At 40.7% G+C, this 15,614-nt stretch overlaps 1 protein-coding gene across 7 annotated transcripts in view; it reads right to left on the bottom strand.

The window, feature by feature from the left end:
- Positions 1 to 15,614, bottom strand: part of PXK (PX domain containing serine/threonine kinase like) — a 74,000-nt gene that overhangs the window by 28,206 nt on the left and 30,180 nt on the right. For 6 of the 7 annotated variants that reach the window (XM_049640821.1, XM_049640822.1, XM_049640815.1 and 3 more), the window contains exons 4-7: positions 10,643 to 10,829; positions 3,388 to 3,465; positions 2,783 to 2,856; positions 2,146 to 2,220 (exon numbers count right to left, since the gene is read on the bottom strand). In XM_049640821.1, the coding sequence (XP_049496778.1) occupies positions 2,146 to 2,220; positions 2,783 to 2,856; positions 3,388 to 3,465; positions 10,643 to 10,829 (414 nt within the window). The remainder of the gene's footprint in view (positions 1 to 2,145; positions 2,221 to 2,782; positions 2,857 to 3,387; positions 3,466 to 10,642; positions 10,830 to 15,614) is intronic. The other variant, XM_049640820.1, reaches the window with a different exon arrangement.

The raw sequence follows: 15,614 nt of genomic DNA, 5'->3' as shown, positions 1-15,614 counted from the left end.
AACCAAGTGGGGTGAAGAGTGAGACAAATTATTTAATGACTGAAAGGAAAGTCCTCATATGACCTGGAATTTTGGTTACATGAACAAAGTGGCTTCAGACAGATATTACAATATCCATTAGCTCAAAGGAATAACATTAAAATTTAAACCCTTAGGAGCTGAGCTGTGCAAGGAATCAGGAGGCAGGGGTTGAGTGGGGTGGGGATGGAAGGGTGTGTCCAAAAAATACAGTAACTGATCATGAAGTTTCTCCTGATCATCACATCAAAATGATTGATGTTGACATTCTAACAGCTTTATTGAAATATAACTGCACATACCATTAAAATTCATCTATTTACAGTGCACAAGTCAATGGTTTTCAGTATATTCAGAGCTGTACAAACTACCACACAACCTAATTTTAAAACATTTTCATCACCCCAAAAAGGAACCCAATGAATAAAATAAAAATCTTTGAGTCCATACGATATAAACAGAGGGGAGAATAGGAAGCTCTTCCTTAGAGTGCCAACTCATAAACCTAAGAAGAATGATGAAGTTGGAAAATCTCAATGAGGCTAAAACTAGTGGATTTGGTAACAACAGGATATTTATACAGTCTCAAAATATCTCCTTTATTAATTCTTATCATCTTATGAAAATAATTAAGGATGGGTACAAATGTTTAGCCTGAATTGTTCACTGTGGCTTTTTTTTTTAAATAAGAACAAAAAACTGGAAGTGGTCCAAATGTCTAGTATAAGATTAGCTGAATAAACTGAAGTAAAGCCAATGACAATTCTATGGAGCCAGAATAATGATGTTATACTACATGTATTCAACATAAAAGATGCGCATGGTATACCATTAACCAAAAAATCAGGTTTTAAAATAATATGTATTTAATTTTTCAAAAATAACCATATAAAGCTCTAGAAAAGCAACAACTACACATTTTGGTTCATGCTTCTGGTTGGTTGGGATTACAAGTGAGTTTTATTTTATTTTTGCTTTTCCATGTTTTCTCACTTTCCACAATTTTAACATGCACCACTTATCTGTACTACCTCCTTTTAAAAAACCACAACCATTAAAAGAAATTTGGAGGGGCGTCTGGGTGGCTCAGTTGGTTAAGTGTCCAACTTCGGCTCAAGTCGTCGTGATCTCACAGTTCATGGGTTCAAGCCCTGCCTGAGGCTCTGTGCTGACAGCTCAGAGCCTAGAGCCTGCTTCGGATTCTGTGACTCCATCTCTCCCTCTGCCCCTCCCCTGTTCGTGTACTTGTTCCCTAAATAATTAAATAAATAAATAAATAAATAAATAAATGTTGAAAACCAAAATTAAAAAAAAAAAATGGAATTGAATGCTGAGAGCCTGTGTCACACAACTAATCGCACTCAAAGACCACAGCATTTTTCTTGGCTACATATCACACTTCATTAAATGCTTGGTTTTGCTAGCCTGACAAGACCTTCTATCTTCAAAAACGAACTTGCCAACCCAACTAGACAGGTCAGCATAATTGTGCTCATGAATGACTCAGTCTAGGGTCCTACATCCTCATGCAGACCACAGATAAAGAACATCAATACTAACTCAATTTTCTGGCCAGATTAGTCTTTTCCTGAAGACATTCTGCATATATTCTGAAACATATTGATGTGTTTTTTTCCACTAAAGGCCTTGGATCAAAATGTACATTAGCATAAACAATACCAGGCACTCCTAAAGGCCAACTATTTGGCCTGTGAGAATAGTGACTCAGACAGCAAAAGAGTTCTTGTGCTTCCCCGTACCCAGCCTATCTAAATCTATATTAGTTCTGTTTTCTCAGGCTAGAAACAGATCTTTCAATTCCATGGATATAAACATCCTCATCAAGAACAAAGTGGGTGCTTTCCTACTCTGACATTTGTTTAAAACACACATAACCATTTAAATTATCATGTTTCATGGTTTGTGTAGATGTCACGAATGCCATTTAAATGGCCTCTGAACTATGGGAGTAGCCCTGAACAATTTCAGTCTGAACTAAAATCCACTCTACCTCTCCATTCCGTTGAGCCTACAGAGTATTTCCAGCTCGTCTGTCCATGGTCACCTACAAGAAAACACTGTGAATCTGTCATCAGTACGTAGAATAATAGAAGGGCTTGTACTCACCAAACAGGAAGGTAGAAGTTTGATTAGACACTGAAAATCTTTATCTGACAGATACTTGTCGGGACCAAGGTCAGCCTGAAAACATGGGGGGAAATATTAGGGTGTTGCCTTAGTAATCAAAAGAAAAATTCCTTGTTACTCTTTCCCTTTTTTCATTTGCCCAAATATATGACTGTAAACCAAAGATGAAAACCACACTAAGTTTTGTTGCCTCAAGGCTTTTCTGGAGAGGTAGAATATAAACATATATGTACCAGGATTTAACTACACTCTTACCAAATTCCATTAACCAAATCACTAGAACTCCCAAAGTGAGAGATATAACATAAAGTAATGTTCAAGTATGTCTTCCTTAAAACAAACTGCAAAATTGCCAATCCTAAAGAGGCTCCAGAAGTATTTTAAGCTGTTCCTGTTTCTTTCCAGATGTTTACTAGTTGATCAGATAATATCACATCCATATAACCAAATGAATAAGCAAAGTGACTCAAAATGACTCTCTTTTGTTGTGGGACTGAAGAGGCCTTATACATCATTCAGGAGCACAGTACAGTTTCTTAATTCTCTTTTCCAATATCTGCTTTCATAAACCCAGCTAAAGTCCCTGAAATGAGACTGAATCAAAAAACCAGCTTACCCAGCTTAACACTAGCCGTTCCTTTGGCTGATTTTTAATCTTCATCAAGAAATATTTCTTCCTTATTCTCCAACCTGCCATAAAAGCAGAGATGTATTTATAGCATATCATTTTTACACCAACAGAAATATCATCAACTAAAGAATAATAAAACTTAAGTTTGGTAATACTATCCACAGTAACACAGGCACCAGCAAAATGACCATTTGGTAATGTTGACATGGGAAAGACTGTACTTAAGAAAAGCAAAACAAAACAAAAAGTCCAGAAACCCCACCAAAAAAAACACCAAAAACAACGGCAAAGAAACTATTCTATTCACGGGAATAGGAAAACTTAAGTTAAAGTTTAGTGAGAAAGAGTGATGGCAAATGAATGAGGGCCCTAAAAGTACACAGTACTACCCTCCAAACCCTCAGGTAGTGCTTTGCCCAAGATTCATGAAGTATAAAAATTATGGACTGCACCTCCAGGCAGTCAGAAAGCAAAAAGAAAAAGAAATCACCTGCATTTAAGAGCTTTCTCAGGATACAGATAGGAAAGTGTGACAAAGAGTCCAGTTCTGTGACCTGTATTAACAGACTAGACATATGCCAGTTTCTCACCTATGTCTTTCAATGGCTCTACCACCTCCCACTTTGGTTCTGATCGGAAGAACATGGAAACTTGCTGTAAGGCAATCTCTGCAAAGACATTTTAGAAACTCATCAGGCAAACCTATTATGAAAGTACCATATGCTTAAGATCTTATTCTAGCAAATGAAATCCTTATGGTCTATGACCTTCTTAAAAAACTTAATTAAAAAAAAATCTGCAGATATAACTGCAATGTAGGATTCTAGATTGGATCCTGGAACAGAAAAAGGACATTAGTGGAAACACTAGTGAAATCTGCATAGAATCTGTAGTTAATAGTAATGCACCAATGTTGATTTCTTAGTTTTGATAACTGTGCCATGGTCATGTAAGATGCTAACATTAGGGAAAATTCGGTGAGGGGTGGTATATGGAAACTCTCTATACTCTATAAGTCTAAAATTATTCCAAAGTAAAAAGTTTATTAAAAAGAGTAATTATTAATGATATAAAAAAATACGTAGATATTTTTTAAACTGAAAGATCTAAAATACCTAAACTAGTTGGCATAAGCCAGGACTTCATTATATGCACCAGGCCACAACCCAAGCACAAAATTCAAAATGTGATCTGAGGTCAGCTCAGAACAGTCTTTATGTTGCTCCAAGTGATATTTATCCTGTCTTCATTCCTCATGGAATTACAGCTTTCACCAACAAAGAAGCGATTAGCCTTAAATATATATTGGAAATAAAAGCCAGTGTTTTAGAAAAACATCTATGTACAGCAACAACACAGTTCTATTGTGGGAAGTTACCATACCCCTGTTTACTGGAAAAATAATCCATCCTTCTTTTGTGTTCATGTATCGTAAGAACGTTTCCCCCTTTTAAGAAGACAATGAGAAGAGGAAGTTCTTTAACGTTCACTGTATTAAGAAATTATCAGAACAACTGTGCCTTTTTACATTTCCTGCAAAAAGCAACATCTGTAATTTGCTATTTTCCCTCAATGCAATGAGAAAATGAAGCCACTCTAGATCCCTGAAAGCAAACAGCAACACTGCAAGTTCACTGTGGAATTTCACCTCCACCTAGCATGAATGACATTCCAGGCACACTGGTGAGGAATGAGAGATTCGGCAAAAATGCTCTCCATATGTCAGAATGACCTAGTCTGGAATTACCATGCCAAGCACTTGGCAAACAATGTCATATATTTTACGGCACATTATGAGTTAAGAGATTCGGGGAAGAAAACAATCGACTCGTTTAGTGACTCGATACATAAAGTGTTGATGCTATCCACACAGAAGAAAACAAGACATGATCAAATACAAAACTGACTCCACCTACATTTGTTCTAACTACCCCAAAGTGACAAACCATCTGGAGGGACCGAGTATGGCAGAAGCATATAAAATTTTCATAATCAACACTGGGACCTCTGTACCTCCTCTATAATTAATGTTGATAAAAATGTTTCAGCATTTCCAAAACAACTTGAATGTAAACAATCGTTAAAACAACTTCAACATAACTTAAAAACACATTGTTTTCAGTGAAAATCATTATCAACTTTGAGAAGGATCATGAAAAATAATTTTCTAAATGCAGTACAATGTGATTCTAAGAGCTGTAAAGGACAGTTCATTCACAACCAACAGTGACTCATAATTTCCCGCAAAATCCTTATTCAACATTTATCGTATGCTACTACATACCACATGTTGTTCTAGGAATGGGGGAAATAGCTGTCAACAAACAGAATGTGCTGAATTTGTTACTGATAAATTGAGGACTGGAAAACTGATTTTTTTTTTTTTTACCTTAGAGAATCAGGAAATTGCAGAAAGGACATTTTCTTTCCCTTGAACTATGACTTATTGTGAAGCAAATCACATACCTACACTTTCAGTATGAATCCCCTCCCTCCCCAGATTCAGGCAACGCATTTCAATCGTAAGCATCTACTCCTCTGCTTAGAAATATTTACTAGCACACCATTTCCTAACAAAATCAAGGCCAAGCTTCTTTTTTTAAACTAATTTTTTTTCTTAATGTTTTTATTTATTTTTGAGACAGAGACAGAACATGAGCAGGGAAGGGGCAGAGAGAGAGGGAGACACAGAATCGGAAACAGGCTCCAGGCTCTGAGCCATCAGCACAGAGCCCGATGCGGGGCTCGAACTCACAGACTGTGAGATCATGACCTGAGCCGAAGTCGGATGCTCAACCGACTGAGCCACCCAGGCGCCCCAAGGCCAAGCTTCTAAATCTAGTGTTAACTCAGCTCTGGCTTTAACTTATCTTTCTGTCTTTACCCCTCCACAACATGTGGTACCTAGATTTGCCTGCCTTGACCCCCAGAAGACTGGCCTGACCCCACCCCTCTGCATTTTCCATTCCTGTCCTTCAAGGGTCAACCCAAATCTGCTGCTCCCCTAGCCAGGTCTCCCTGGGCCCTCCATCCTCTGTACATTCCCAGAGCTACAAGTGTCCTTCTCCTACGGGATTCACCATGGACTGTCCTGAGGTATGGCTACTCTCTTCCATTAGACTGTGAACTCCAGCTGGAAGGCTATGTCTTAGTCTGGGCAAAAGCCCACAGCTACATGGAAATATTTTTTTCTCTCCTGGAGCACTGGCCCTTGCCTCTGGCCTGGCAAACTTCTACTTATCCTTAGATCTCCACGTAGGTATCAACTTTTCTGGAAGCCTTCCTCCACCTTCAGATCTGGATCATCTGCCCCTCTACCCCTACCCTCAAGATGCTGCTCCATGTCTACTCTGCCATAGCCTTCACCTGTCAGTCTCCCTGCAGAAGTGCCTTGGGGTGCAGGTAGGGGACTATATTTTCCTCAATGCTGTATTTGTAGCACCTGACACAGAGTAGGCAATAAATATTTGATAAAGCAAGAACTAAGGGTTCAATATGTGTTCAATGGATGTGGATGCTCTCTCCCATTAGAACACGAAATCCACGAAACGAAAGGCATCTGCTCTCATTTCTTGAACACTGACTGACACCTGGGGAAAAACTGCATGCTCAGGAAATGCTGATAAACCAGCCCCAGGCAGGAAATGCACAGCAATGCCTTCAGGCCCACCCTGTGCTTCCCACAGACCTCTGACTTCTCAGCTCAGAATATACCAGTTGCCCCCAGTATGTGCAATCTCTGAGCTCCTAGATCCCAGCTCCATGATGATTACAGGGAACAGCCTCCTCCAGCCCAGCAGCTAGGCTCCAGATCCCCCATCTACTACAGCAGGAGTAGTAGAGGAGGTCTACAGCAGGAGTAGATGTGTGGAGGTCTGCACAGCGGACTGCGGCCTACAACTTCCCAAAGCATCCTGCTCTCATTCTGAACACAATCCACACCCCCACTTGAGCGCACTACTGCCTGACCTACTCATAGGGTTCTTGGGTAGAAGAGGGCCTGTCCACTTCCTGTCCACTCCCCTTTCCCCTCTTCTTGTTTTATAGATCAGGACCTGAGGTTCACAGAGGGGAAATGCTACAAAGCTGTCACAGGGATCCAAGCTCCTCATCTCTGGTACAAGTGACTTTTGCATGGACATTAAAAATGGACATTAAAAATCCCCTATTCTGAGGAGGTTTGAGGTCTGAAGCAGGAAGATGGCTACACTGCACTGAGGCTTTAAAAAATGTTTTTTAATGTTTATTTATTTTTGAGAGAGAGACAGAGACAAAGCACGAGCAAGGAAGGGGCAGAGAGAGAGACACAGAATTCAAAGCAGGTACCAGGCACCCTACACAGGGCTCAAACTCGCAATCATGACCTGAGCTGAAGTTAGATGCTTAACTGACTGAGCCACTCAGACAGGTTTTTAAATGATAGAAGCAAAAGAAAGAAAGAAAGAAAGAAAGAAAGAAAGAAAGAAAGAAAGAAAGAAAGAAAGAAAAGCATCTTGTTAGATGAATAAGGTGAGGTTTGTGTGGAGTGGGGCATGTGTGTGTGCGTTTTCCAATACAAGCCCCTAGTGACTGGGAAACACCTGTTTTCCCTATACATTGGCTGGCCCTCAATTAGACTTGGTAGTAACACAAATGGACACCTTTGGAATTTAAATAAAAAGTCAACAGGGGCACCTTGGTGGCTCAGATGGTTAAGTGTCCAATTTTGGCTCAGGTCATGGTCTCACAGTTCATGGGTTCGAGCCCTGCATCAGGCGCTGCACTGACAGTGTGGAACCTGCTTGGGATTTTCTTTCCCTCACTCTCTGCCCCTCCCCTACTCATACTTTCTCTGTCAAAAATTAAATAAACTTAAAAAAAAAAACTGAAACAAAATACAAATGGACATCTCATAACTCCCCCACAAGAGCACTAAGGACCTGTATTTCCTTGGTCATCTGGAGAACACCAGGAAAAGAAGGAAAAGATCAGCAATCCCAGGCTGGAGACCCAGAGAGAGAGGAGCAGCCGCTGGTGTCCTGAAGCTCCTAGTTACCCACCACCTGGACACTGTGGTGGCATCAGAGTCCCCACTCCAACAAGGCATCTTCAACCTCAGAGCAAGAGACAGCAAGAGTGGTGTTGGTGACTTTGGCCACATGAATGCAGCATGCACATCCTGCTGAAGTGGAAAGGGGTGGTGACCACAGACCATTTGGAAAAGGATAAGAGGTGGAGACATTACCCAAATGAAAGGGGGAAGTGGCCCTGCTTCGAGAGGTGCCACATGGTGGAGGTATGCAGAGTGCCCTCAGGAACCACAGGCCATGCTTTGAGTTTCAGGAAGCCTGGACCAGTCCACCTGGCTTTCCAGGGACTGGCTGTCAAGCTGGTACAGGAGGCTGCCTGGGCTTCCCTTTCCAGGCTGCTAGTGAGTCAGCCTAGAGACAAGACAAGTTCTGACAGTTTCATTCAAAAGGGGCAATAAATCAGCATATGCTCTGCAAACAGCCTCCATCCCCTAGTGTTTCATTCCAGGACTGTGCCGCCTTCTTGAGCACTTGGGTTCCAGTGGGAGTCTCTAGCAACCTTATTATACCTCTGCCCACATTTGCTTTGGACTCCTGACTGTTCTGCCATACAGGGGGAAAGGAGAAAGATCAAGAAAAACAGTAGCATGTGAGGGGTACAGTAGTAGGAAATACAGGGATCAGATCATCTTCCAGGGGCAAAGCAGCATCTTAACTGGAAAACAGACGTTGTATGCTTGTACAGTCATACGAATGTGCAGCCCTAGGTAAGGCCTTTCCTCTCAGGTGATCTCTCATCTATGAAATGAAAGGGTTGGTCTTGACATGCCTGCTCCAAATCTTTTCTAGCTCTGACCCCAGGTAATTCAATGTACTCCTGGTACAAGCTCCCTGCTCGTAGGGAGCGCATCTTCCTTGCACCTGCACCCCTGACACCCGGACCTGCACCCAGCACACAGCACAGGCAGAGCAGACAGTGAGAGCCTATGGGATGAACGGCATCATCCTGTAGGTACTGCAACTTGATGCCTGCCCTCAGGAGCACATTAGCAGACACTCTCAGGAACTAAGTAGACAAACCAATGAACGGGGCTAGGTGAAGGCTGATTTGATAGCAGTCAATCCAGATGGTTTGCCATCTGACAATTTTGGGAATGATCGAGGTAAAGCATGGTGACTGAAAGCCATGAGAGATGCCACACTGAAAGAATCTAAGCTGTCCTGGGAGCCCCATCCTGTGATGTCTTTTCTCCTGTATGAACCAAAAAACAACTGGGGGAAGAATAAAAGCCTTGTAATAACTTAATGTTCAATTTTGTAACTTAGAGTAAATGTGAGTTTGAACTAAACTTTCCTTTATTGGCTACATTCTAGAAAGGCATTTTTACCTCTGCAGGTACTTCCATGAGAAGAAAGGAGGTACATCAGAGGCTTCTCAGACTTTAATGTGCATGCAAATAACCTGGGGACCTTGTTAAAATCAGATCCTGATCTGTAGGTTTGGCATGGGGCCTGAATTCAGCATTTCTGACAAGCTCCCAGTGATGCCAGTGCTGTGGGTCAGAGGACCACACTGTGAGTAGCAAGGCCCAAGGGCTGTGGTTTTTAAACTCAGCTGCATATTGGAATTTCTTGGGGAGCTTTCCAAACCAGGAGCCCCCACCCCCATCTGTAGAGATTTTGATTTAATTGGCATGAGGGCAGCCTAGGCATCGGGATTTTTTTAAAGCTCCCTGGATTGAGTTTATTATGCAGAAAAGTTTGGTACCTGACAGGCAGCCCTCTATTTCCCTCTCTCTGAAACAGGAATAAAAGTGCCTCCTTCTAATTACTTCAAAAGCAGTGTCTTGAGGACATGAAATGTAATGTGTGAACAATCTATTCTCTTAGCAAGGAAATCAGCTTATTAAAAATACGCAGAGTTCCATTGAGACTCTAAGCATGGGTCAGCTTTAACAGCTCAGTCAAATTCTAGTTTCTGGCTCGGTTCTACAACAGTTTCCATGGGTCTCTTCAAGGCCACCCCAAGGCATATTGAATATTTAATCACTCCTTCTGCTGACAACAGGCTTAGGTTATTGACGCTAGCTTTGTGTATAACTGGAACCCTTTCCACCTCAGTCCTCTGGTTGATTTGGGGAAAATTTGGAAGAGCTCCTTAGGCTTTGCACTGAGTGGGTCTCTGGGAACAACTGGGAAGACACAGAGAGGACCCTTCTGAACCACTCAGTTTAAAGTAATTCCCAGATAGGGTGCCTGACTGACTGGCTCAGTCAGTTAAGCATCCAACTTCAGCTCAGGTCATGATCTCACGGTTCATGGATTCGAGCCGCTCATTGGGCTCTGTGCTGATGGTGCAGAACCTGCTTGGGATCCTCTGCCTCCCTCTTTCTGCCCCTCCCTTACTTGAGCACACTCTCTCTCAAAATAAAATAAATAAACTTAAAAAAAAAAAAAAGTAATTCCCAGGAAAGTAGACATGCTATATACTGTAAGTACGAAAGGAGAGCCAAATTAAAAATCAAATTAGGTTATTGTGGATTATTTACTTTCTGTTCTGCCAGGGAAGATAATAAAAGACTCCAAGTACACACACACAATAACTTCTCTTTCATATTCTTCTGTGCACACATTACACACATTTTAGAAGTAATTATTTTCTTCTTATACTCTTACAGTAAATTACAATCAGGCAAGTATTAGTAAAGGAATAATGCCCTATAACAAATGTACACGTGTCCCCGTTTGGCAGGAGAGTTTCTCCCACATGTCTTCTCCAGCAAAGAACAGTGCCTCTTTAGTCATGCAACCATAGCTCAGAGACCCCTTTGCTTACCAGTGTAGTTTGCAGAATAGTTGTTTGGATCTAAAAACTTCTTAACCAGCTCACAATTAGACAAGACATGATTTGTGGTGATAACGTTGAGATAGTTCTGAAGACCTTTCTGCCTCTCAGCTATGAATTCACGATCCATGTTACCAATCAATTTTTTGGGAGGAAGAGGTAGACTTAGGCCTGCAATCTTTAATTAAAAGAGAAAAAGTATTATACTCATGCCATCCCCAAAGAAGATGCAATATCAGAATCCTGAGCCGCCATATTTCATTAAGATGTATCCTAATTTCAGAGGGATGATAAAATGTGAAAAACTGCAACTGAGAATTGATAAAATGCTGTATTAAGCATAGAAACTTTAAAACTTAAAAGTGTTTTTCTTTTTACCAAACGTATACATGAATGTAATTTCAAGAGTCAAATAGTTTTTTTTTATTGTTAGCAGTCCCATGACACTCTCCCCTGACAAATACCTCTGCCAACAGGTGACCTAGCCATTCCCCGTTCCCTGAGACAGCCGCGTCCAATTCTCTGAGCCGATCTTTTTGGTATAGGGGAACGTTCACTAGGAATTTTCATTTTTAGGCATTATCTATTAATTTCCTATTATGGATTAAGTTCTCTTTCACAATCCTAATCTCATCCCATGCACAACCTATTCCTAATCCCTCCAATATAGTTATAATTTTTACTTAGTGCAATATCCCTGCTTACTTTAGGTTAAGTGATATTCACCTCTGAGCCAGAGAGCCATGCTTACTATTCCTTTTTATCAACTGGTCATTTCTGTTTGTTTGCTTGTTTTAGTTTTCTATTCAACTCCAAACTCTCCATCTAAGCATCTTCTCAACATACTCAGATACAAAAATGCGTCAATTCATCTTTTTGAAGAGTCCCTGCTCCAGGCAGGACTGGTGGTCCCCACTTCTGCTGCAGAACTGGCATCCTGGGACATCATGCTAGGGATGCTTTTGCCTTTCTCCCGTGAACCCCATTACTATATCCATACCTTCTTTTTTTGTAGAGAATCCCTGATTTTTGGTGGAGATACTCTCCGTCAGCTTCCTAAAAATGGTGCTGCAGAGGTCAATTTTTTTGGAAAAGTTGCATGTATAAATGTCTTTATACTACCCTCACACTTGAATGACAGAGAATCTTATTGTGGAATTCTAAGTTGGAAATATTTGTTCTTCAGGATTTCTAAGAACTACTTTATTGTCTTCTAGCTTCCAGTGCTGCTGTTAACAGTAGATTCTTGCTGCCATTTTTTTGTTTTGTTTTGTTTTGTTTTGTTTTGTTTTGTTTTGTTTCCCTGGAAGCTTTTAGGCTTTTCTCTTTGACTTCAGTTTGTGACATGCACGTGCCTCTCTGCAGGTCTATTTCTAGCCTCTGTGCTGAGTATGTAGCCCTTTCTATCTGGAAACGAATATCCTTATGAATATCTTTGGTATTTTCTTGTATTAGGTCATTATTTCTTCCCCTCCATGCCCTTTGCTTTCTTTTTCTGGAACTCTTATTCCAGTGTTAGACATTCTGGACTGGTCCTCTATTCTTATCTCTTCACTCCTATTTTCCACTTTTGTTAAACAACCTTTTTTTTCCCTACTGAACAAATTTTTGGGGATATTTCCTGTATCTTGCGGCTCTTCTAAAGAGTTTTCATTTCTACTATCTTTTTTTAAGTACTCTTTTTTTTTAACAGTATCCTGAATATAATGCAATTTCTTATCTCTCTGAGATTATAAAAAATAATTTTTTTTTCTGAAGTAGCTGTAATGTTCCTCTTGCTGTATATATTCTGCTTCCAAAAGTTTTTTTTTCTTTTTTTCCTGTTTGTTTTCATTGTTATCTTTCAAGTTAAAAGTGTTCCTTAGGAACCTGGCAATCCTGGGATGCCTGCTCATACTGAAGAGCACAGCAACAAAAGCTGACTAGAAGGGCTCAGTGAGTGGCTGGGACTTAACTGCTGTGGGCTTTATTTTAGCACGTGACCTCATTCAGCTGTTTCATTGGGAGAACCTGTGATCTCCATACCTTTAACTCTTTCCTCTTAGGTTGGGCAGATCCCCCTCCTCCCAAATCTTCCAATCCCCTGCCTGGAGAGTCTAGGTCTGACCAGCAATGTTCTGTGAGCTAAAAGGAAGAAGGTTTTTGGAAGGAGGCAAAGTTGGGGGTGAGAGGCAGTGCTGACATGTACTGTGTAATTATTTTTACTGTGCCTGCATCCCCCAGTCCAATGTTCTACCCTTTCCAGATAATAAACTTCCAATCTTCTGCTGGAGGGAGAAGGGCAGCAGGTGTAAGTTGCTAGATGGGGAAAGATCTGGGGATCTGTTTCTTAAACATACTCTCAACTTCTGATTTCAGCTTGACCTTGCCCCCCACTGGAGGCAGCACCTTGTGCTAAACCTTTTGGAGGTTCTGCGGTATAAACTGAGACACAATGAGGTTATCCATCTGCCTCCCAGCTCAGAATTCTGCCTTCCCATATCTACTTAATTAGCTCTCATCCACTGGATTTTCAGCTTCAAATGTTTTGTTGTAGCTTTATCCTTTCCTATTCTATTTGTCCTTGACTGTGTGTGTGTGTGTGTGTGTGTGTGTGTGTGTGTGTGTGTAAGATCAACTTACTGCTGTTTTAGAGTGGCTTCAGAAGGAAGGAAAAGTAAATACAGGTGCTCAATCTATCATTTTCCAGATCCCTTAAAACTTTACAAGTCTATTTTTTATTTTATTTTTTAATGTTTATTTATTTTTGAGAGAGAGAGAGACAGAGCACAAGTGGGGTTGGGGTCAGGGATGGGGGTGGGGGTGGCGCAAGGAGACAGAATCTGAAGCAGGCATCAGGCTCTGAGCTGTCAGCACAGAGCCTGATGTGAAGTTTGAACTCATAAGCCGTGAGATCATGACCTGAGCTGAAGTTGGGCACTTAACCAACTGAGCCACCCAGGTGCCCCATTAAGTCTATTTTTGAAACTTAACAAAGCATCAGATTGGTATCTTAATTTAATGAGCAAAATCACTTTCAAAGAGCAGTGGTATTCTACACTTGTGCTTAGATTAGAGCAGCCCAAGTGACATGCATATTGATTGAGGGGAATGTCTAAAGAGAAGAGCATCTTGAATTCAGACAAGGATGCAATGTAAACCACCCATGTGGGCAAACCTAACTTAGCCTGTGTATTTTTCAAACAACACCGAAGACCTTGAACTTGATATTGGACAAGATGAAAAGGTTGGCTGACAATCATAAATTGCCTATTTCTCCAACATAATTATGAAAATGTGTCAGAGCATACTTAGAATGAATTTTCTATCATGGCATAATTAGCTGCCAGCTAAGACACATAAATTTCAGGTTATTTTCCTCATTCATACAATTCAGCTTTACCTAATAGCAGTTTCTTTATTAAAGCATACTTAAGAAGAAAGCACATCACTCAGCTAGTACACATCCAAGTGAACCACCTTATTATTACTGTTATTATTATTTTTGTTCTAGAGCATTGAGTAATATAATCAAAGGTACTACTAAAAACATAACTTTTTCTTTTAAAAACTTTTATTAAGTTGCAGAATATAATCTCAACAGCGTGTGTATGTGTGCGTGCGTGTGTGTGTGTGCATGTGTAAGTCCAGGGATATGGATTATGCATGCACCAAAAAAATGTCTAAAAGGACTGCCACTACCACCTTGAGAACAGCTAACTCAGATTGGGTTGGTCAATCAATGTTTTCTATACTATGAAATGTTTACATTTCTCATTTACTATTTTTTTTTTCAATTAAAAAAAAAAGAAAAACTCTTGCTTATAAAGCTGACCATATATACAGCAAGGGTTCTTAAAAATTACCATAAACCAATATCTGCCCCTTCCCTTGCACTACCTGCCCAACATCTATCCAGCTGAATCCCACATGACTCATGACAGAAAGAGTCACATCTGACATCAGATTCAAACACCAACAGGGCTATTGTTTGAGTTTGATAAAGTATTTGTTTTGAAAATGAGTTTGATAAAGTATTTGTTTTGAACTTTTTGGCCTTCAAGCTTCCACCAATCTATTTGTTCAAGCTTAATTTCATTTTAGGAAAGAAAATGTATTGATCTGCCCCAGACATCCTATCAGCCCTTCCAAATCATCAGGTGAAACAAAGTGTTCTTTGCCAACAGTTGGAATTACAGTATCCCTGCTATGCCAGTCTGTTGGATAGACTAGAGGTTTTTTCCTACTCTTCCTTAACATCTCACAATAACTATTTCTACAAGCATTAGAAGTATGCAATGTGTGTGTTATTTTAAAATCTTGCCTTTCAAAAAAGATTAGCATTCAAGAGATACTTACTTTGTCTTTCAGCTTTCTCCCAGGATTTCTAAAATGCTTGACAATTACAGAATATAAAACTTAGAAGTCCAATGACTCATTAGAAGGGAGGGAAAGAGAGGTGCCTAGGTAGCTCAGTTGGTTGAGCATCTGACTCTTGATTTCAGCTCAGGTCATAATCCCAGGGTCGTGGGATTGAGCCCTGCATCGGGCTCCGTGCTGGGCATAGAGCCTCCTTAGGATTCTCCCTCTTTCCACCCCCCCTCAGCCCCTCTGCCTGCATATGCTCTCTCTCTCTAAAATGTAAAAATTAAAAAGGGAGGGAAAGAGAATACTAGCACAGAGAGCAACTGAGTCACTAATCTAGTGATTTCCTACACGCCTCCAACATTGATAGCTTCAAGCCATGACACCTCACCATCCCATTTTCGATAGCTTTCCTCTTTAACATGCCCTATGCATTTCATTCTTGAGTTTCTTGTATATGGGGAAGAGAACAAGAAAGCCAGTAGAGGGGCGCCTGGGTGGCTCAGTCAGTTGAGCATCCAACTCTTGATTTCGGCTCAGGTCATGATCTCATAGTTTGTGGGTTCGGGCCCTCTGTTGGGCTCTGTGCTAGCAGCACGGAGTCTGCTTGGGATCCTCT

The sequence above is a fragment of the Panthera uncia genome, chromosome A2 (assembly GCF_023721935.1).
Source record: "Panthera uncia isolate 11264 chromosome A2, Puncia_PCG_1.0, whole genome shotgun sequence".
Lineage (NCBI taxonomy): Eukaryota > Metazoa > Chordata > Mammalia > Carnivora > Felidae > Panthera > Panthera uncia.
Note: the sequence above shows the minus strand (reverse complement) of the source record. Positions and strands in the feature narration are given on the sequence as shown.